Below are 22,702 nucleotides of genomic sequence, written 5' to 3' on the forward strand. Positions count from 1 at the left end.
AAACTTGTGGGTGCCTTGGCACCCAGGGCCCCTCAGAGATGGCACCTATGCTTTGGACAAGAAGCAGCTATCCCCTGTGACTTTCTTGCAAAGCAGAGTCTCAGCGGAGGCTGGGAAAGGTTTTGACCAGCAGAGGGGGAAGCCAAAACAGGAGGCGGAAGCAGCCTCAACAGAAGGATGCAGTCTTTTCACCTAGAACAAGGCACTGCTTTCACAGATGGGAGCAGACCCTCAAAATCTCAATATTCCCACAAGGTGAGAGCATATTGCACATGAGCACACCACACAAGCTTGGCAGGAGGACGGGGGGAGGGGAAATTTTGGGAAATCTTTGTCACTTCCATCCAGTTCCAAGCTTATTGGCTACTCCTCAATTGTATTTTGGCTCCTGAGTCCTGTGCCTGCTGCAGAGCCTGCAGAGTCTGTCTTGTTACTTGCCTGAATGAAGTAAGAGCTTCTGTCTAATGTGTTTTGGACTGGAACCAGGGCGGTGGGGGATTTGGGCTTGGCATAACAAGCCACTGCCTTTTCTGCAGTGGTTCCCCATTTGTGGAATGCTCTCCCCAAGGAGGTTTGGCTGGCACATTCCTATCTAACCAGGCCTTTGGATGACTGACATCTGATGCCATTTTAAAATGTGCTGTGGAAGGGGAATTATTGGGTGGTGGTTGTTTTTGTTTTTATTATGTATTTTCTGTTTTTTATATTGTGATTTTATGTTGTGAACTGCCCTGAGATCTACAGGTATAGGGCGTTATACAATTTTAATAAACAACAACAACAACAAGACGACTTCCATAGCTCAGGCTGATTAGGGTTAGAGCTGGCCACCATTTAATGGTGTGTGTGTGTGTGTGTGTGTGTGTATGTGTGTATGGTGATGATGAAGATGAAAGCTTGTTTGAGCCTTGCTGTGCACAGTGGCAACCCTCTATTTCTACACAGAGCACAATGGCCACTGATCAAGCCCAGCAGATACTCCATGCTTCCGGCTTCCTAAATACTTTCCACTGAGAGACCAGCAGAAAAGAGGGCCACAAACTGTGCACAGTCTCAGTGCAAAAGCCAGTGGCCTGGAGTTTAGGCCAGGCAGGATCCAATCTTGCAGTCTTCTGATGTGAAGTCAGACACAGTATGCTTTCCTTCACAGGCCCCTTTTTGCTAAAAGCAGCTTTACTCTGCCTCTGAATATCAGAGCAGGATTTGCACAGCTACACAAAAGCCTGGCTATTTGGAGACAGGCCCAGAATTCAGCAGGCCTCTTTTCCAGCAATCAAGAACACAGAAACATTGGTGGTTCCATTTGTCTGAGTCTGTTTTCAAATATGCAGCTTCTTTCTTCAGCCTGGCTGTCCTGCAGCGACATTGGTACATCCCCTCCACTGCCCAGTAAATGTATTAAGTATGAGAGGCCCTATCAGTATTGGCATTCTGCCGGCTCTTGTAGACAATGCCTGTATAGACAAGCCCTGATCTCCAAACTTTAACCTCTTGTTTTAATTGTTTTCATTGCTGTTTTAATTTATGTGCTGGTTTAAAGGGCTTGTTTGGTGTACATTTTAATTATGGGTGTTTAAATAGGAATACTTAGCTCTATCAACCTGGGCCAGCTAGGGACCACCTGCCCCAAATCCAGCCCCAAATTTCCAGAAAGTACAAAGAAAACACCTTTCCACACTCTTTATTCCTAGATTAAATGTAATGGTATACAATTTTTAATTATCACTGACTTAGGAGGGGATTTCTTTTTTGCATAAAACAAGCAAAACAGGAAAAAAACAGGTTTAAAGCCATCTTGCTTCAGGGTTTGAAGCTGTTACATACAACATTACTATACATATGTACATTACAAGTATATTATATATAAATATAATATATATAATCTTGTAACCACAATAAATATTAGGAAGGGTTTTTATTTTTATTTTAGGCACACAGCTTAGAAAAATGCAGAATCTGCACAATCTTTTAAGAGTCTTGGAGCGACTCAGTCTTACATAATTTTCACACTGAAAAAACCAAATATAGTATGTAAAATACAGCCACATCATATGCAGTTCCCCAGAGTGTGAGGAATTTTGTGTTTCCAGCATCATTATACTTGGTTTTCTAATACTATTGCTCTATACAGCTATTACATGTAAGAAAATAATCTGCAGGGTTTAAAATTTGTTTGTTTTGCTTTTCTTTACTCAGCTAATAGCCTAAGGAATTGCGAGTGCTTAAAAAAAGTACAGGATATCTACAAAACGTATGTACAAATAAGTGCAGTCAATACAGAATTGGCGAACTCTTTGGAGCTAATTTTTTCTTCCAATACTGGGGGAGTTAACTTGCAGGAACAAAGAAGGAAATTCCAGTTACAGCAGTAGAGAAATATGAATTCACTTAAAAAATTGTTACAAACTGAGGTAATACCTGTACTTTAAAGATAGAAAACTTTCAAATTAAATGCAAAAATAATTCTTTAAAAAATTGGCAATCCTGGCAAGGCTATGCCATCACTGACTGATATTTTTATGTGCATTCCCTTCAGTACAAATGGAAACCAGAAAAAATCAAGCCAAAGGGAATTGTCAAGCTGTTTCTTTGTACCACATGTCAGGATGTTTTTAAGCACAGAGTCATGGGGCACCTGAGATTGCACTCTGGTAAGTGAGGCTGACCACTTCTCTTAAGAGAAACAAATGTTCCAAAAACAGAGGCATCAACACTGCATTGCAGCTACAAGTCAGACTCTGGCATATCCGACATGTTTGCCATTATGTAACCGATACCATAGCGGCCATTGGGGGCAGTGTCCACAGTTGGAGAACCAGTCTGTTTCCGGTATATGTTTTTGCCGAAATTTGGAGACGGCACCTCGCTTGGACTCTTGCCATGGATCAGGCTGGTGTCATCTCCCTCGAGATTCACAGGCTCCTTTATAATACGCCCCCTTTTGTAGGAAACCGCTGCCAAGCTGCCAGAGCTATCGTCGATAAGGTTGCAGCGGCGAATCAGGTAGACTACCGGGACAGGGAGCATTGCAAAAACAATCAAGGACACACAGACTATCAGCCCCCAGGTTGGGTAGTTTTGAAATTCCTCGGTCGCCTGCATAGACCAAGAAAAAATTCGGAAAGATCATTTGCACATCTGCCTTCCTTAAGCCTAGGCTTGTACTGCTCTCTGAGAAACCTTTCTTTTTTAAGTTGTGTCATTAATTCCTCCCCAAATTGTAAGTGCATAAATAGAGGTGTTTCCAAAATTCTCCTTATCCAAATTTCTCCCTGGTTTTTGAAATTCCAAAATTCCCCTGTTCCCCCCCTCCCCCAAGTACAATTGATGCATTAAGAATCTTCTGTTCTTTTTTATGTTGCAAACTGTGTGCAGTTGTGAACTATGTGCCCACAGTCTGCCACACAGCTCCTTCCATTAATACAGGCCTTTTACATCCTCCACATCACCAATGCACATATATGAGCATTAATAAAACACTTAAAAGACAACCTTCGTGCAATTGTAGGATGATTAGATCAAGTCCCTTTTTGTGCCATATAGCCTCGTATGTAACAATTCTTCTGACCGCCATTGGCAACAAGGGATTCATGCAGGCAAGTGAGGAAGCTGATAGAGCATTCTGTCTAGATCATTCTGTCATTCTTTTGCAAGTCCTCTTGGTTTCTATGCTAGTAGCGGAGGAAGATAAGTCTCTTCCTTCACAACAAGCATTAAAACACAGTAAGCTAGAGGAGGAAGAATGGATCACTCCATCTCTCTTTCACAAGTCTGTTTTCCAGACCGTTAAGATGTCCTATTCTGTTTCCATGCTGGCTACAGAGGAGGAGAAACATCCCCTTCTCAACAGCTACTATAAAAATACAGGCTATTAATCTGTCTGCAGAGTTTATTTTATTTTTGTAGGGTTATTTACAAGGTTGCTGCAGTGATCTAACAGCACTGTGCACTTTGTGTGCATTTATAAAATACAATGCAAAAAGAGTCTATGTGGTCATATATGCACTCTATATGCCTAAAACATACAGTCATTGATGGTGCATGTTCCTTTTTAAAAAATCATCACTCACCTTATCTTCAATCCATGCATTGTAACCAGGGGGACTTAATATCATTTGGACAATGCTAGCTACCAGCAAAGATAACAAAACAATTGGGGAGATATATTTCCATGTATAGTAATAGTACGGATTTGGTGAAAAGCCAAGCATATCCTTTAGGTCTTCCATGAATCTGGAGTGGGAGAGGCAGTGGAGAAAAAACAACATCATTAGCTCGAGTGGGCTGCTGCTAATGTATGGTTTTGTGATGCTCATAATTGCCAACAATGTTAGCTATATGAACAACTCAAGATGTGCACTTACTTGTCTATCCCGTAAACATAAGACATGGCAATATTCTCCAAAATGACGACAATAAGCAAAGGCAATGTGGCTGAATAGTCATCAAACATAGTTACAAAGTAATTACCAGACCGCTGTACAAATATTAAGCCAATGCAAAAGGCCAGAAGACAGCAGACAACTGCAATAAAGCACAGACGTAAGATAAGGGGAGAGATATCAAACATCCATTCATATTCTTGATATATTCTAGATACAGTGCTTCTCTGATTATTATTATTTTCTTGGGTTAGTGGATACAGTATCTTTTCTTCTTGCATGGAAGAGTTTATTGTAAATTAAGGGAATACAAGGGGATTGTTCTCTCATTTATTCCCTACTCTTCACCTCCAGATGTGGTGAGACTGAGAATGGACTTGAGCCTTTCCCCACTCCTGACCCTCACACCCCTCAAAACGCTAGAAGTGAACACCTGACATGGGAGATTTCAAGATTAAGTGAATGTGGTGCCTCCTCTAACTGTAAAAATGATCGTGCTCAACTTGGCCATGGGTTGGGTTTGATTTGGATCTGCCTATATATATATATGGATGAGCATTTTAGGTTCCTATTTTATTCTTGCTCTTATGCTTGGTTTCATGTTGTATGAAGAGACACAAATACTGTAACTACAGGGTGAGTCTTTTAAAAGAGGCCCCGTGGAACATGTGTACAGTGGTAACTCGGGTTACATACGCTTCAGGTTACATACGCTTCAGGTTACACACTCCGCTAATGCAGAAATAGTGCTTCAGGTTAAAAACTTTGCTTCAGGATAAGTATAGAATTCAGGCTCTGGCGGCGCGGTGGCAGCAGGAGGCCCCATTAGCTAAAGTGGTGCTTCAGGTTAAGAACAGTTTCAGGTTGAGAACGGACCATGGGAACAAATTAAGTACTTAACCCGAGGTACCACTGTACTCTGTATCCACTGGGCATCTTTTAAAGGACTTAAAGGTAAAGGGACCCCTGCCCGTACGGGCCAGTCGTGTCCGACTCTAGGGTTGTGCGCCCATCTCACTCAAGAGGCCGGGGGCCAGCGCTGTCCGGAGACACTTCCGGGTCACGTGGCCAGCGTGACGAAGCTGCTCTGGCGAGCCGGCACCAGCGCAGCACACGGAAACGCCATTTACCTTCCCGCTATAAAGCGGTACCTATTTATCTACTTGCACTTAAGGGTGCTTTCGAACTGCTAGGTGGGCAGGAGCTGGGACCGAAAGATGGGAGCTCACCCTGCCGCGGGGATTCGAACCGCCGACCATGCGATCGGCAAGTCCTAGGCGCTGAGGTTTTACCCACAGCGCCACCCGCATCCCAATTAAAGGACTTACCCTGTATAAATAAGTACAACAAACAAGCAAACAAATGTAGAGATAGTGGTTTCAGTATCCAGAATTGTGAAGAGGGGTGCTCCTGCATTCAGAAACAAAACAAACTACTGTCTCTCCTAGCTGCCAAGTAAGACCCTTGGTCCATCCAGCCCAATATTGTCTACACAGGTTGGCAGTGACTCTACAGGGTTCCAGACCAGAGGCATGCCTAGCCCTCCCTGGAGGTGCTGGGGTTTGAACCCAGGACTTTATGCAAAACAACTGCCTTACCATTGAAATATGACCCTTCAGCTAAATAGTTCAGGAATGGATGAATGTTAATCAGAACAGGAGAAAATAGCACTCTGCTTTGAAAAAGAAAGATGTCAGGCTTCTGTGCTAAATTATGTCCTTGAATGATATATCCATGTTTCCTTTACCCTTTACCATGTTTCTGAACAAACCACTGTCAAATATATGAGTTCAGAATATGTGGCTCACTTGTCACTCTTTTTAATATAGGAACCCCTAATATAATTAGGTCTCGTTTATTTTTATTTGTGAAGAATTATGGGTGCAAAATTTTGGCAACTTGTTTTGTGTTAGTAGAAATGGAATTTTCTGCCACCATGTCTCCCAGCGGGTCATTTTGATTGTTAACATTTCTTAGAATGAAGTAGAACTGAGGAAAAGAAATCCGTAACAACTCACCAGTCAGAATTTCTTTTCTCACTTTGAAAGTATCAACTATTGGTGTCGTAATGCCTTCAATGGTTCCAAACATGCTTCCAAGCCCCAGATTAACCAGCATAAGGAAGAACATCACTGACCAGAAAGGAGAAGCAGGAAAGTGGGTCATAGCTTCTGTAAAGGCAATGAAAGCTAGACCAGTTCCTTGAACAGCCTGTCAAGGAGAAAGCCAAAGTATTAAACTTGTGTGGCAAAACAGGGGCAAATCAAGTCAAAATATTGTATAAGGTGGGCAAAATCAATGAAGAAAGAAGGAGGAGGAAAGAGGGAGCCGAACAATGGAGTCAGAAAAGCTATTAGGAAGTGGAAAATATCTATAAATATCAAAATTGTCCTGCAGTCAATAAGGATTATTAAAACAGTCTGTAATCTTTGCATCACTCTCACCTTGTCAAGTTCATCTTCAATCTGACAGGGTTTTAGTCCAAGGGGAAACTCGTCTTCTTTGACCTTCCGGATTATATCATAAACCAAATTATAATCTTCTGCTGTGATGCTCGATAAATTAATATGATGAGGTATAATAGCCTTGCTCAGATTGCCGACATTCAAAAGATTGACAATCTTCTCGGAATTTCTGCAAAACACAAGGGAATATAGGCATACACACCATCAATCCAAAGAATTGCTGTGGGAATTCCTAAGCGAAATATACTATAAAAATGGATAAGGAAATGAATATTCATACTGGATAATGCATTTCTCATTTATGATATTTGCTTTGAAGCCCAGAACAGCAAACACCACCAAAGTTGCCAGCACAGAAGTGAAAAAATTGATGAAGGACACCAGAACAGCATCGAAATGGCAGTTGTTGTCTCTCTTGTTGTAGCTTGAAAAGGCAATGACTCCACCAAATCCAAGCCCTAAGGCAAAGAACACCTGAGTAGCAGCTTCTCTCCAGACCTTGGGCTCCAGCATTATTTCAAGCTGTTTGAAATTAGACACAATACATGTCAGCTACAAAATACAGCATTTCTCCTAAATGGAGAGGCAACAAATAATCCAGGAAGAAAACCCCCAGCACCCTAAATTTTTCACCCAAATGTTCAATCCACAAACTGAATTTGCATTCTGCACATTGTCTCATTCTTTTGCATTGCAGGTTGGTCAAAATGTATCACAAGAAATACATCAATCAAAAATCAATATATTTGCTAATCACGCACACTTTAAAAACAGCTTTCATCAATGTCAGTCAACAAGGGTTTTGTGCAGCTGTGTTTATAAGCAGCAAAAAAATATTTAGACACTAATGCATTATTATTAATTCTATGTTGTTAATTGAATATATCATCGCTGCCAAAACAACAGGCAAACTATCATTCCAGGAACTGTTTTCCAAGCATTATTAGAATTTTATTGTTTTAATGTACTGTACTGGTGTTTGACTGTAAATTGCCATGTGATCATAACTGATGAAGGGTGGTTTAGAAATTGCACATGTAAATACAATAAATAAATAATGAAACTAGGATGGCTAATGTTGATGTGAGTATGTGAGATTTCTTCTATGAAGGTCAAAGCAACTGAACAAATTTTTAGCAAGATAAAGGATTAAGGTGAATTTTCAGATATATGTTAGATGTCATTAGTATTACTATAATGCAGTACTATGCACTCCTGCTTGGAAGAAAGTCTTACAGAGTTTCATAGGTTTTCCTTCTAGATAAGCCTTCTAATAGTAAATAGAGAGTAACAAAACAAACCATTGTTCCATTATTTACATCTCTATTAGGCATTATGATTTCTATTAAAAGCAAATGTTTCAGCTTTACAAAACTTTCTAAATAATCTCCTAAATCTTTTCCACAGCTAAAAGGAGATTTTTCTGTACTATAAAGTATAATTAAAAACATTTAGACAGGAGACTTTCCCCATAGAAACACTACACAGTGCCACAGATGAGGCAAATCATCACCGTACAGTTATAGCAAAGTTTGCTCACTAGATGGTGCTAAATATACATACTTCATTCTGTTTGAATTTCCACCAGAGGTTAACTGGGATGTCATCCTGCCCACTGCTCTGAAGAAATCTAACTAAGGCTTGGTGAATTATACATGTAATTGGAAAAGCTCTCCCTAGCAATTTTGCCCTAAATGCATGTTAAGTAATTGTCACTGATTTCAGGGAAACCTATCTATCAAGCCTTATAAGCCCATCAATTAATAGATAGAAATGGAGGTTTGAGGGTGCCATCCTACGTACAATTACCTTCTTAAGCACACTTACTTGGAAGCAAATCAGAATTACTTCTGAGTGAACCTGTGCAGAATTTTGGTGGATGGGCCATAGTTCAGTGGGAATGCATAAGCTTTGCATGAGGGAAAGCAGGGGGGGGGCTCCATTCAATCCCTGCCATCAATGGGTAGGGCTGGGCAAGATCTCTGATACCCTGAACAGCAGGTGCCAATCAGAGTAGATGACATTAACTCTAGATGCACCAATAGTTTCACAATTAGGATTAATGTTTGTGTTTACAGTGAAGTCCTGTCTACGTCTACTGCAATTGTGTTTAATGGAATTTGGTCCTAGGTAAATGTGATGAGGGGACGCGGGTGGTGCTGTGGTCTAAACCACAGAGCCTAGGGCTTGCCAATCGGAAGGTTGGCGGTTCGAATCCCCACGACGGGGTGAGCTCCCATTGCTCGGTCCAGCTCCTGCCAACCTAGCAGTTCAAAAGCACGTCAAAGTGCAAGTAGATAAATAGGTACCACTGCAGCGGGAAGGTAAACGGAGTTTCCGTGCACTGCTCTGGTTCGCCAGAAGCAGCTTAGTCATGCTGGCCACATGACCCGGAAAACTGTCTGTGGACAAATGTCGGCTCCCTCAGCCTGAAAGCAAGATGAGTGCCACAACCCCAGAGTCATTTGCGACTGGACTTAACTGTCATGGGTCCTTTACCTTTATCTTTAAATGTGATGAGAGGTGAGTTTAGGGCAGTATGACCAGTTCTAGGAGATGCCTCAGCATGCCACAACTATGATGTAGTGAACTGAGCAAAACAGAAGGCAAGGGGCAGGGGAGGCGCCGAATTTTGGCTTCGCACAGAGCATTGCTGAAATTTGTAAGACCCAAATCTGCCCCTCATGTGACTAGCCTGCGTTGAGATGACTTCAAGGAACCTGGCATTACAAAATGTCCAGGAAGCCCCTCTGGGAAGATGTCTCAGCTTAAAGCAGTGGATATTTGAGGAAGGTCCTGAGGACCTGATTTCCCTGCCCTTGCTGGCCACTGAGCCAGAGGATTAGTTTCATTCTTGTCTCTTCACCTTCTGGCCATGCCAAGGCCTACAAGCTCACCCTGGGGACATGAGAAGGAGGTGGCCCACTGCGTCTATCTTCTTTTACCTTTCCGGAAGGTAAAAGCCCAGCTACATGTGACATAGCTGCTGTGATTGGCAGAGATATTGTGCATGAAAAATATATACCAAGCATTGAGGAGTTGCTGCATGCAGAGAGAAGTTTAGAGGAATGGTTTAAACCTTCCCTCTCTATCTGGAGTCCTCATGAAATCCTCCTGCCTCCTATGCAATTAAAATTAGGGAGGGGCTCCCATTATCACTATAGGCTTAAATATCCCCTCCCAGCAATCTCGATACACCATGCTTGTTGTTGTTATTACCACTAATCACATCTTTAATGTCACATGTAGTTAGGCCCCAGGTTTCTGGGCCCTGGGGCAGAGGAATGGAAGGGGTGGTGATAGAGGTTGCTTTGCAAGTGCTCACCAAGGTTTTTTTGTTCTCTTTCTTTCTTTTGCAAACTTTTGTTTGCTTGACCCTTTGGGGGGGCAAGCAGCAAAATGTCAGAAACATTCTTTCTTTCTCTCCTTCTTGAAGACAATGCAGAGATAAAATAAAGAGAGGGAGAAGGAGCTACTTTGTACTCCTTGGTGTAAAAGTGGGATCTAAATGTAATCATAAGTAACTAGAAGGAAAACCAGCATTTTGTCAAAGAAGCAGTTTACCCAATGGTTTTTGCAATCGACTCTGTCTGCCAAAAGACCATTACTTCTCTGTAAACCTGTCCACACAAAACTACTGCTTGTTTAAGGTGTGCACAGAAAATGTGAAAGAAAAATTTTTTTTATATATACTGTCAGGGGTTCCCATCTACAGAGGGATTAGCAAGATCTCAGTTCAATCCAACTGCGGCTTGAGACTTCCCGTGTGACTTTTCCTAAATCTCTTAATCATTCTCTGGCTTAGTTTTTCATCATTAAGACATGAGTAATGCTCCCAGTCTTCTACCATGTATTTGTCTACAGGGAAGGGAGTGTCTTTTTAACAGACACTTGTGGCTACTTTGTATGAATGATCTTGACTAAGGACTTGTGAGTTTTCCACAACAGAAACTAGAAGATAGTGAGTAAAACCAACCATTTGAACACACAAGAAGATTTTATAACTTCCCAACAGAACAAGATTTCCAGTGCAACCTCATTCATGTCTGCTCAAAGTAAGCTCCACTGTGTTCAATTGGCCTTATTCCCAGATTACAGGTGGGGAACCTGTGACCCTCAAGAGTTTGTTGGGCACATATTAGCCCCACCCAGCATGACCAATGCTCAGGAATGAGGAAGACTGTAGGCCAACAACATCTGGAGGGCTACAGGTTCCCTTCTCTAGAGTCTTGCCATCATTTTATCATGCAGTCCTCTTCTAGACTGTGGAAGTGGAATGGTCTCCCTAGAGAGGTTGTGGACTCTCCTTCCTTGGAGGTTTTTAAGTGGAAGTTGGATGGCCATCTGCCATGGATGCTTTAGCTGAGATTCCTGCATTACAGAGGGTGGGGTAGATGATTCTTGGGGTCCCTTCCAATTCTATGATCCTACCTGATGCTTTCACATTAACCCACTTTGTTACAGGACAGAGAACATGTAAGCCTTTGCATATGCAGGGGTGTGCGCATGTAGGTGAATAAGCACGAAACTGAGTTGTGAGGCACATGTGGCTTCTAAACAGTGCAACTGAAAATCCTGATTTCTTCAATAAATACAGTAAATTAAGAGAAAATGTTTCTAGAATGTATGTAATGTGGGAGCATAACTTGACCTTTGGCAAAGTCAATGAGATTGTTGTTTGAGTGGATTTTGACACGCTAAACATCTTTCATGAATGATGCAGGAAGCCTCCATATTCTAAACGAAATATGAAACCACTCATGCTATGATCAGGGGAGTTCAGTCAGTCATTGGCCACGAGCTGAACATGGCCAACCTTTCAGCCTACCTCACAGGATTGTTATGAGGATAAAATGGTATGGGGAGCAGATCCATGAATGCTACCTTGAACTTCTTGGGTATTGAAATATAATAAATAAAAGATTACATCCTTATTGGCCAAGATGAGGTGGGGCAGCCGTTGTGGAGAGTGAAATTATGAGATGGACGCTGAGAAAAGGAAGAATTGTTGGGTGGGAATTTTCCAAGAGGGTACTGCATGGAGGCAGAGGCTTTGTGTTTTATGGGTCATGCTGTGGGTCACTTTTGATATGCCCCTCTTAGAATCTTTGTCCAGCCCTAGCACAAGAAGCACTTTGTACCAGAGGTGAATGATTATGCCTGGCATAAGCAACTGTCTGTAGAATCATATTCAAGACTGTTGAATGTTGAATTAGTTATCCCATGCTACCCTACTATGTAATCCCAATCAGATTGACTGGATATGTTTATAGAAGAAGTGGAGGTTGTAATCTGAAGTAGGTTTCCTACACACACACACACACACACACACACACACACATACACACACGAAGCAGCTTTCCCGTTGTGTGATCCTGTACCACTGGAATGAGTATGAATCAAGTCGCTGTGCAGACAGTGCTAACTGGGTAGAAAAGTCCCTATTCCCTGTGGGCTGAGACTTTGGCAGTGTAGACATTACCAGCTTAAAGCACAACTAGGCCGTTCCTTTTCTCAATTCAGATCTAAACTCTTAAGTGGGGAATGCATCAAAATGCAGTACCTCATTATTATTTTTTTAAAAAGGACAATATAACAGGATAGATATAGATTGTGGCTAACATCACATGTACACTGCTTCCCAAACCAGTGATGGGAGTGTATTTGATGCAGAGTAAATGGTAGTGTGTACACAGCCTTGGTTTGAATAGTGTAAAAAGGATGAGATTTTTATTTAATTTTTTTGTTAATGGAGCTTATGTTGTACAGCAGATACACACCAACTCAGTTGACTTCTTCCACCTAACTGCAATATAATCTGATCTTGAAACAAGAGTTCATGCAAACTATTCAGGCATGAAACGAATGTCAAAAGCAATCAAACATAATAGGCAGAAACCAAGTACATACCTTAGGTGTAAACATGTGACGAATGCCATCCAGTGATCCATTTAAGAGCAGCCCTCTGATTAGAAAGCATATAAGTACCACATAAGGGAAAAGGGAGCTAAAGTACATTATCTGAAAAATACGAAAGGAATGTTAAAATAAAACCCATTAATGGCTCTTGTCTTCCACAGTCTAACCACATTCGCAGGGCATTCAGAAACCTAAGGTCATCTGACATTCCCAAAGCCCGTCATGGCATTGTGTGCTTGCTTCAGAGATCTGAAGAACTGCAGAATTATAGCTTGTGGATCCATTGCTCTTGTTTATCAGAAGAAACAAATCATGTGAAGAAATATTTTGAAACACTTTGAAGTATACCGTGCCACTTGCGGTGCTATTAAGAAAGGGACTTCAACGTGAAAGGATATGAATTGCTTTAGTGATTTGGCCATGTATTTGACCAATGCATTATTTGCAACAACTCCTTGTTTTCTGACCAAGGCTCCAACTTTATTCAAATACTCAACAGGAAAAGGAGGATCCTTGCGTTGTATTCAGCACATCAACATACATGTAAAGCACAATTTGCACATTGGGAGTGAACACCAGGAATGTGCCCCTTGACCCCTTTTCCTTCCCATTCCTCCCTTTCTAGAGTTGTTTCATGCTAGATGGATAACAACCAGGGCTAAAATAAACCATGGCTCCCTGAGGGGTTGGAATCATGGTTCAAAGTGGGACATTGTAGTTATGAGGGAACAATGTTTGCATTTTACTATGGTTTACTTCAGGGAACATGTAAATTGTAGTGACAGTTAATACAAGGAAGGGAAAGGAAATTGTTGCTGAGATGGGAAAGCAATACACACCCAAAGGGTGGCACACAGGAGCCTCTGGGTTTAATCTAAGGCCACATCCACACCATACATTTAAAACACTATTATAACATTTTAACAGTAATGGGTTCCCCCTAAGAATCCTGGGAATGGTAGCTTCTTAAGGATGCTGATAATTGTAAGGAGAAGAAGGAAGAAACTTGATATGATAATCACCACCTGGTAAAAAAGATATTTAAAAAGTCTGCCTTTTGAGTCTTATCATCATCATCATAAAACAACAACAACAATTTTGTACTGGCTATATTTTAGTTAAGAAAATAAAATAATAACAGTCATAATAGGAAACCATTTCTGTACCAGAAGTTATATTGCTGCTGAAATAAGAGTTTAGCAACTGTTCCACCACAGTCTCTTATATAAACTAATAATCTGGGAAGATGAAATTGAGAAGCTGAATTTGTAGGGATGTGCAATAGTATACATCCCCACATGGGGATTTAGTCCCATGAAAGTTAGATTGCATTGTACAGTCACGAGTCTTGGATCTAATGGAATAATCTGTGAGGGACTCATAATGTGTAAGTTCCACTAAAAATGAAGCTTGTGAAAGAGAATTTCCCAGTGAATTGTGCTTATCTGAAGCACCCTGTGAATAATAATAACAATAATCTGCTTTTATTTGCCACTAGTTTTATTATACCACATTCTGGCATGACTCAGTCCTCTAGCCCTAAGGGAAGGTGGCCATGACAAGAGTTCCCATGTGAGTATTTTCACCCAACTCATTCTGTGAAGACATCACTCATTTGACTGGTGAGTCAGGACCACTTGCAGAAAGAAGAATCAGGGCAGGGTATGTATGACTTCCCTGGCAAACTCCTATCTTCAATCTGGGACATGTCACAGCAAAAGTACATCAAAGAAAGGATAGTATCTGCACATTCCATAAAGAGCACCCCTCCCCCTGCATCTCCTATTGCAATAGAAACAAAACAAAAAAAAAGGCAATCCTTTAAGTAAACTGTCACATGTTCCAAAACAGTCATAGATGGATCAAACACCAGGCATGTGTATTAGCAATTTAGAAACTGGCAAATGGCAGAGGAAAAGTAGGTGCATAGACTGTGGAGGCTCACTCTGTATGAAATTATCTTCAGATCAATTTTATCATTCTTACCCTGATCCCCAGAATATTATGGTTGCATGGAATGTGCAATGAGAAATGTGCAGTAGGGCTGGACATTTTTGTGTGCAAATGCTGCTGGAGCTTCTACTCATCTTGACCCTCTGCTTCCCTTTGTGCCCTATGTGGTTAGCTCTGGCTCCAGTGCTGAACTCACATCTCCACTGCTTCTGCTTTTCTTCCAGAACAACCATGCCTCTGAAAACCAGGCCTCTATCCTTGCCTCATCCAATGCCTCTGCTGCTCTGGGCTCTCATTTTTCACAAGCCTCCCATACACAATTGGTGTGATCAAATGCTTTTTAATGTCCATTTCTCCACTTGCAGACCACATGAAGAATCACAGTCTAGCATGTGGTTCCCTGTCTTCCTTTCAGGTGTCTCCTTTGGGCATTGACATCCTGAACACTTAATCTTTGACACTTGGCCTGGCAATTTGCTTCATGGACGCAATCCAGATCCAGAAACAGAAATCCATCCTGAGAAAGCCAACTACAAATCCCATTTCTTTGTTGTGTTTTCTTCCTTTTTCTTTTTTAATTACACACCAAGATGCAATTATAAGAATTATCTATGGCAAATGAAAACAAAACAAAGGTTCTCATACCGCAACACTCCCTCTCTTTTTATCCAAGTATGGTTTCTGTATTTAATAGACTACGATCTTAATGTTGATGTACCAACATTTCTCCACTGGAGAGATTACAGAAAAGCATGGTGAGTCATAGCTGCCAGCCTTTCCGTGCAAACTTTATGGGAGGATAGACAAAGGGGTGTGGTGGTGAAGAATTCAGGTGGCAAATGTGAAGAAGACTTAAATCAGTTTTAAAGAAAACCAAAAGGGAACTACTCACTTTGCCTGAAGACTGGATCCCTTTAATCATTGCTAGGCACACCATAACCCAAGCAGCCAGCAAGCAGATCGTCATTTTCCAGTTTAGACCTCCACTCTCTGAGATAGAGCTGGAAATATTGAGTGCTTCTCTGTACCAGTAATACGTTGTTGCAGAGCTTTTTTCACACTCTGGCTCCACAACTGATCAGAAAAGGAAAAGGCAATCTAAAATATTAATTGGATCCTAAATAGAAAGCAACATGTAGACAGTTCTACAAAGCATTCTAATTCCTATAGTTTGTTATCATGGTACTGCCACTTGTGGCTTATCCAGACACACACATTGGAAAATGCAGGTCAAGTGCTTTGGTTTTTTCCATTCTTTTGAATCGGTACAGCACCACATCTGCAGGTAATCTATCTTGGACAGGTGGGAGTTGTGTTTGTTTTTAATTTCTAGCCTTCATGGAACATGTCCATATTGTAAACTGACAAGGCACACAGGAGAAGAGATCACTGGTGCCCAGGACCAATATCAGCACCTAGAGTTTTGAGGGGAGTTGCCAGGGCCCACCCCCAATGCCTGCTCTGCCACCTCCCCTTTATCTATTTTTTCTTGGTCCAAACCTAAGCAGTGTTGATTAAAAGGATCTAGACACTTGTAAGTTTCCATGGTGAACCAGACAAGGCATTATTCTGAAGCATGGGGGGAATGAAAAAGGTGTCGTCAGTCAACTGCTCAGTGTTGTGCAGACAAATGTGTGAGGGCCCATTGACAGAGGAAGGGAGCCCACCAGAGGATGGTTTGACTCGGCCCTGCCTCATATCTGGAATTAGTACTTTTAAGGGATCTATAAAAAATGGGATTAGCACATACAATTTGTAATGTAGTAATGAGGAAAGCTGCAGCTGCTATAATTCCCTCTTCTGCAGAACTTTTTAAATAGCTCTAGAAGTTCTTAATGTTTTTAAATAATTTAATTTTTAGAAGGTTTTTTGGGGAAAATTGCATTACTTTGCTATTCTGCTGTTTTCCACCCTTAGTTTAGAGGGGAAGGGGAAGATTGAAATGCAATCAATCAATCAATCCATCCATCCATCCATCAATCAACCAATCCAAGAGCCCTGTTCTCCAAAGCAATGTCTTCCTACTATGGGACTGTGATCATGACAAACAGGTATTACTGTAATTCTCTAATAAGTGTTTTTTTAAAATCTTGCTACTAAAACAAGACCTTGAGAAGAGTTTCTACATTCATTTACTTGTTGAACAGCAAGACATGTACAGTCCATCGGACTTCCTTTCAATTACACCACCACTACAACTATTAGCAACAGCAATGTAGTGTCATCCATATATATAGTGCTTTACAAATGATGCATGAACTAGAACAAGAACTATATCAGACTTTGTCAAAGTCCAACCCTATAAATGTTTATTTAGGAATAAGTTCAATTGGGTTCAATGAGACTGTGTCCCAAGCAACTGTGCATAGGTACTGCAGACTTAAAAATTCCACAATGCAACTTTTGTCAAGAATATGAGAATCCTGTACATCAGAAACTTGATACAGTGTTTATATAACTGTAAATGGTTCTTAAAATGTATTTATTCTTTTAGTACTATATTCTTGAACTCTGTTCCTGCAGGGAATTCCCATTCAGCGATACCTCAGTTGAGATCCCCTGGAATAAGGAACTTAGCCAAGGGCTGTGATCCTGCTATGATCACATAAATGTGAGCTTTGCCACTGAATTAAGCAAAGGGCAGAGTGCAGCCAATTTTAAAAACCTCATCCTGAAACTATGTATTTAATGTCAAGTTATTTAGAGAAGGAAAGTATGTTACTTTACAGTAACCATAATCTCTGTTTGTGCTGGGAACATTTGAGTACTGAGACGTAACACCAAGCTAGCAAGTATCATGTATCTCATAACGAAAATTTGTGCAACAAACTGTCAAGGCAACTTTCAAGGTTGCTGGTATACTTGCTTCAGGCAAAGGAAAAAAATATTATTAGAAATGCAATTAAGATTTGTTTCTCTTATTATTTGGAGATCAAGGCATGTGGTCACCAGGAGATAATTAAAGCCTAGAGATAGATTGCATTCTATTATGCTTCATGATATGCCAGAATGGAATTATTTCATTATGGCCATGAGTTGTTGCCTAATTCCCGTAGATATAAAAGTAGACATAATATAGTCTGATTATTCACAGGTATTTCAATTGTCCTCTTGGTATTTGTTTTTCTGCAGGGGGTTTTTATTTTATTTTTTTTGTTTTTTTTTGCTTAATGTTTAGGAAAATTGAATAAATAGAATAAGGAAATAATTAGTGTGACATTCAATTACCCTTATTTATGTGTTTAGTGTAAATGTTGATAGAGCAACAGCAAATGTGTAGCACATTACACAAAAACGTTTCAGAACCTGCACCTTTCTGTTTCGGGCAAAAACATTACAAATGCTACTATTAAAATTAGCCTAGGAAATTTAGAATGTATCTTTTAACCCTGACCCTGGAGAAACTTTAAATACAAAGTTAATCAATTCATCTGTTTCTGCTTTCAGAATTTTGAACTTTTAAGGACTTTGACTCCAGCTTGGATATTCCTGTTATGCTCCTGCATGGGCTTACATTCATAGTGGATTTATGTAGAGACTTTTCTGAACAGATGTGACTATCTCTATTCCTGTGTACTGCACTAAAACCTTAAAAACAAACAAACCATTAGAGTGAGCGATAAATGTTGATGCAGCAGATGACCAAGAGCTGAGAAGAGATGCTTGAATATTATAGCTCTTAACATTTGATGTAACATAGGTAAAAGAAACCAGTCCTCAGGAAGCCTGAGATCAAAATCCCAGCCTATATGTTGGGATAATGTAGCTGAGACTGACAGGTATCTCAGGCTCATCATTCTGTAAACCAATGATGCAGGCCTATGTAACCGGGACATGTGGCATTTGGGTCATCCCCTGATCAGTGGGATCCAAGTGACTCCTGGGTTAAAATCATGTTTTGCAAAACATGTACTGTATTTCTGAGTCAGATCCATATTTTTATTTATTTACTTACTTAATAAAATCATTGGCTGGAATTCAATGTCACAATAAGGTGATCATTCCGTCAGGGCAAGTCTTTTGGCTTGTCAGATGGAATGATCCTCCTCTTGTTCCCTTACATTATGTTTTGGGGTTCTCCTGCCCCCTGAGCCGATTTTTGGGGTGCAGTGGAAGCCCCATTGCAGAAGCAGAAGCTCTTGCACAGGGCTTCCACTAATGGAATTCACTCGTTGAATCCTCCCTTTTAGCCACAATTCAAAATCCATAGCATCTCTCCATATTTAAAACAATTTTAATAATGTTCAAAATATGAAAAACATAATTACAAGTACAGTCCTACCTTGGTTCTCGAATGCCTTGTGACTGGAATGTTTTGGCTCCCGAGTGCCGCAAACCCGGAAGTGAGTGTTCCGGTTTGCGAATGTTTTTTGGAAGCCGAACGTCCAACTCGGCTTCTGTGGCTTCCGATTGAGTGCAGGAAGCTCCTGCAGCCAATCGGAAGCCGTGCCTTGGTTTTCAAATGTTTTTGGAAGTCAAATAGACTTCTGGAATGGATTCCGTTCGAGAACCAAAGTATGACTGTATAATACTAAGAAAAATTTAAATCTTTCCACGTCATTTGATTTCTGTCAACGTAACTGGTTGATGTGAGCTGCCAGAGGCAAGATCTGGGACTGTCACCTTCGAGATTCACAGTACTTTTCTAAGATCAAAGCTGTCATGTTCTTACAACACTCATAAATGTGTGATAACATTCCCTGGATTTAGTTCAAAGTGGCATTTGAAGGTGGTTCCCAAGTATGGGCAGTGAAAATGCTGGTGTCAGGCCAAGTCAAAAGAGACCACTGTGGATGTTCAGAAATTGTCATCTTTAAGACAAACTCTACCATGTCATAATTCTTTGATTTTGCTTTTCTGGCATGCCAAATACTATATATAGTATATATATATATATATATATATATATATATATATATATATATATGTATATATATGTGTGTGTGTGTGTATATATATATATATATATATATATATACACACACACACAGACACACACGTACAATACTCTGTTACAATAACATACAAAATCTACCATAAGTATCTCTGCCAAACTAAACAAATGGAAATGTTTCCTTTCCAGTACTATGAGTTTTAAAACTCCCAATAAGGGGAAATTGAATCAAGAAGCAACTAAATGCACAAGGAAATCAATTAAAGTGTCTATATGTCAAAATAAAAGAGTTAGACCACCAACTAAAAAAACCTCTGGAAATATTATGGATTCCCCCCCCCCCTTTCTAAATTAGAACATTGTTTATGCTAGCTATCAAGTGTTATTGCTAAGAATCATACTGGAAAAGCAGTATTTTGGGGGAGGATCAATAACTTAATTTAACAATATGAAACATTCCAGTTCAGCATGGTTATACAAAACATAAGTGCTGCGGTGCTCAAATATTCTTAATCTAAATGCTAGAGAGTCAGCAAACAATTCACTGGGTTTTGGACCGAAATATTTGCTTTCAGTGATTTCCTCTTTAGTTTGCTTGGTTTTTGTACTCTGTAGCATTTTTAAAACTTATAAAATGTTTTCTAACAGAGGGTAGAAGGGAGGGGAAGGGAAGGGAAGGGAAGGGAAGGGAAGGGAAGGGAAGGGAAGGGAGGAAGGAAGGAAGGAAGGAAGGAAGGAAGGAAGGAAGGAAGGAAGGAAGGTTAATACACTAGATGCTTACAAGTATGTGAAGAATTTTTCACCAAAGGACATTGGTCCCATGGCAACGGGTGCTGAAAGGACTGAGAAAAGTAAAACAAACTCCATCCAATGATGACATTGTAGTATAGGGCCACAAAAAAGCATACCTGTGGGAAAAGTAAAATATTTTCAGAAGCAATTTTCCTAGTATTGGCATAGAAAATAACATTTTTAACATGGCTCTCTAATTACCAAGTTCTATTATCTGATGCAGAAATAAACACCAACTTCAGAAAGAACATGTTGAAGTCTTGATGCATCATTTATACCAGGCATCCCCAAACTCAGCCCTCCATCTGTTTTAGGACTACAATTCCCATCATCCCTGACCACTGGTCCTGTTATCTAGGGATGGTGGGAGTTGTAGGCCCAAAACATCTGGAGGGCTGAGTTTGGGGGTGACTGATTTAAACACACACTCCTGCTGTGGTGCTGCCTGAAGCAAGTCACTTCATCACATCTAGTGGCAGGGCCAGGCCTAAGTCATGAGCTTACAGGGTACCACAAGGGTGGGAAGCCTCAAGCTCAGGAGCTAAATGTAGCCCCCAAACCACTCTGTCTGGCAGTCAGAATTCTCCTCTTGACTAAACAAACTCTCCCCAACAACAAACCTCACTGGTCCTGCTTCAAATCCTAAGTGCCCGCCCCCCCTTCCTAGCTGGATATCCTTGCTTGCCTAGATAGAGGACAGGAAGGGGTACATGGAAATGTATACATACAGAAGTAAAATTACAGTTGTTACTCTGCCTTTGTCTCCACTCTGCCACTGGCTTTTTGCCTCAGCACAAACCAAGGAGCTAAAAGAGATTTTCAATCTATATAACGATTGCATGACCAGGTAACACACTTTAAAAGATAGAGGGCATCTGCAGATTCCAAACATTTTATGTGCATTTCCTCAGTTTTAAAGTTATATTCCCTTCTTGCTGAGAGGTGCCATCAGCATTGGCATTCAACCAGCTCCTGAAAACACACCTGTTTAGGCAAGCCTTCCCCTGAACTTGAGCTTCCTGATCTAATTGTTTTAGTATTTTTAAAACTGTTTTAATAGTTAACTGGCTTGTTTTACTGTGTATTTTAGTTATGTATGGAATTTATAATTGGTGTTATACTTGTAAACCACTTTAGAAGCCATTTGGGCATGTAAGCGGTATATAAATAGATAAATTCTTTAGCACCTTACCTGCTTATCCCAGCCTTCCCCAACCTGCCGCTTCCATTTGTTTTGGACTACCGTTCCCATCAACTACATGCAGCTTTGACAATGTCCAAGAATTATGAGAGTTATAGCCTAAAACATCTGAAGGGCACAAATTTGGGGAGGCTTCTGTAGTCTAAACAAGTGGCATGCCAGCTAATTAGTTTCATAGTTATGTGGGCACTGAGACAGATCCCTTCCTTAGTTTTAATATATAAATCTTAGGTACTCTGCAAATCACAAAGCTAATCCTTCAGCATATTAGCTCCTTTTTAAAATGAAAGGGTATTTGGAAAACTCACGGTATGCACTAAGGCTTGGGAAATAGGTCACATTACTTACTACGCAAGCAGTACTTACTACACAGCTTGCAAATCCAATTCCACCAAGCTTGGGGCTGATATAATTCCATACTCCAATGCTTCCACGCCGAATTCTCTGACCCACTGAAAGCTCCAAGAAGAAAAGCGGTATCCCGATGACCAGCAGCAAAATTAAATATGGCACAAGATAGGCACCTGTCAAACCAAGAAGATGTTGAGAAATATTGAGAATACAGAAATGTATTTTAGAAAGGAGTGCAGAACAATTTGCATAAATATCTGTTATGGTGGTGTTTGCGTATAACCATCAAGCAGAGTTGCAAAGGCTGGAACAAAAACTGCACATACTAATAGGTGGATGCAATAAGCTATCTCCAATATCAAGGCCTGAAAATCAAAATCACTTTAGGAGTCAGTGTAGCTCAGCGATATCGAGGAAATATGTAGAACATTGTAGTTTGGTGGACTTGGCATAGAAAGACGTACATATAATTAATGAGTGCGGCATGTGGACAAATTACTGATGGAAAGGGCTTGTAAACAAGGCCCTGCAGTATAATCTTCATCTTGATTCCTCAAAGCAGACCGTCGTGTATCCTTTCAGGATCAGGTGCCTCCTTGTCCAGGCAACCAATCAGCACTCCAGAGACATGCCTGGCTATAATATTGGCTGTAGGGACTCTGATCAGGAATAGCTACTGCTCTGGGTCTGCAGGACAAGAAGATGCCACCTTACCCATAATTTACCCATTTTTAATATGGGAAAG

At 40.6% G+C, this 22,702-nt stretch overlaps 1 protein-coding gene and 1 long non-coding RNA gene across 4 annotated transcripts in view; one reads left to right on the forward strand and one right to left on the reverse strand.

Annotated features, from left to right (window-relative positions):
* Window positions 1-1,665: 1,665 nt before the first annotated feature.
* Window positions 1,666-22,702, reverse strand: part of SLC6A15 (solute carrier family 6 member 15) — a 39,903-nt gene continuing 18,866 nt past the window's right edge. For all 3 annotated transcript variants that reach the window (XM_083400959.1, XM_083400960.1, XM_083400961.1), the window contains exons 3-12: window positions 21,973-22,130; window positions 20,395-20,521; window positions 15,612-15,793; window positions 12,758-12,868; window positions 7,128-7,369; window positions 6,827-7,016; window positions 6,401-6,593; window positions 4,365-4,524; window positions 4,071-4,233; window positions 1,666-3,096 (exon numbers count right to left, since the gene is read on the reverse strand). In XM_083400959.1, coding sequence (XP_083257085.1) covers window positions 2,725-3,096; window positions 4,071-4,233; window positions 4,365-4,524; window positions 6,401-6,593; window positions 6,827-7,016; window positions 7,128-7,369; window positions 12,758-12,868; window positions 15,612-15,793; window positions 20,395-20,521; window positions 21,973-22,130 — 1,898 coding nt within the window. In that variant the 3' untranslated portion in view covers window positions 1,666-2,724. The remainder of the gene's footprint in view (window positions 3,097-4,070; window positions 4,234-4,364; window positions 4,525-6,400; window positions 6,594-6,826; window positions 7,017-7,127; window positions 7,370-12,757; window positions 12,869-15,611; window positions 15,794-20,394; window positions 20,522-21,972; window positions 22,131-22,702) is intronic.
* On the forward strand, window positions 15,826-19,683 carry LOC310658723. Its single transcript, XR_014502455.1, has 2 exons — window positions 15,826-17,330; window positions 18,167-19,683. It is a non-coding gene; the product is annotated as an uncharacterized lncRNA (long non-coding RNA).

The sequence above is a fragment of the Podarcis tiliguerta genome (genome assembly GCF_965153285.1).
Source record: "Podarcis tiliguerta genome assembly, chromosome: 10".
NCBI lineage: Eukaryota > Metazoa > Chordata > Lepidosauria > Squamata > Lacertidae > Podarcis > Podarcis tiliguerta.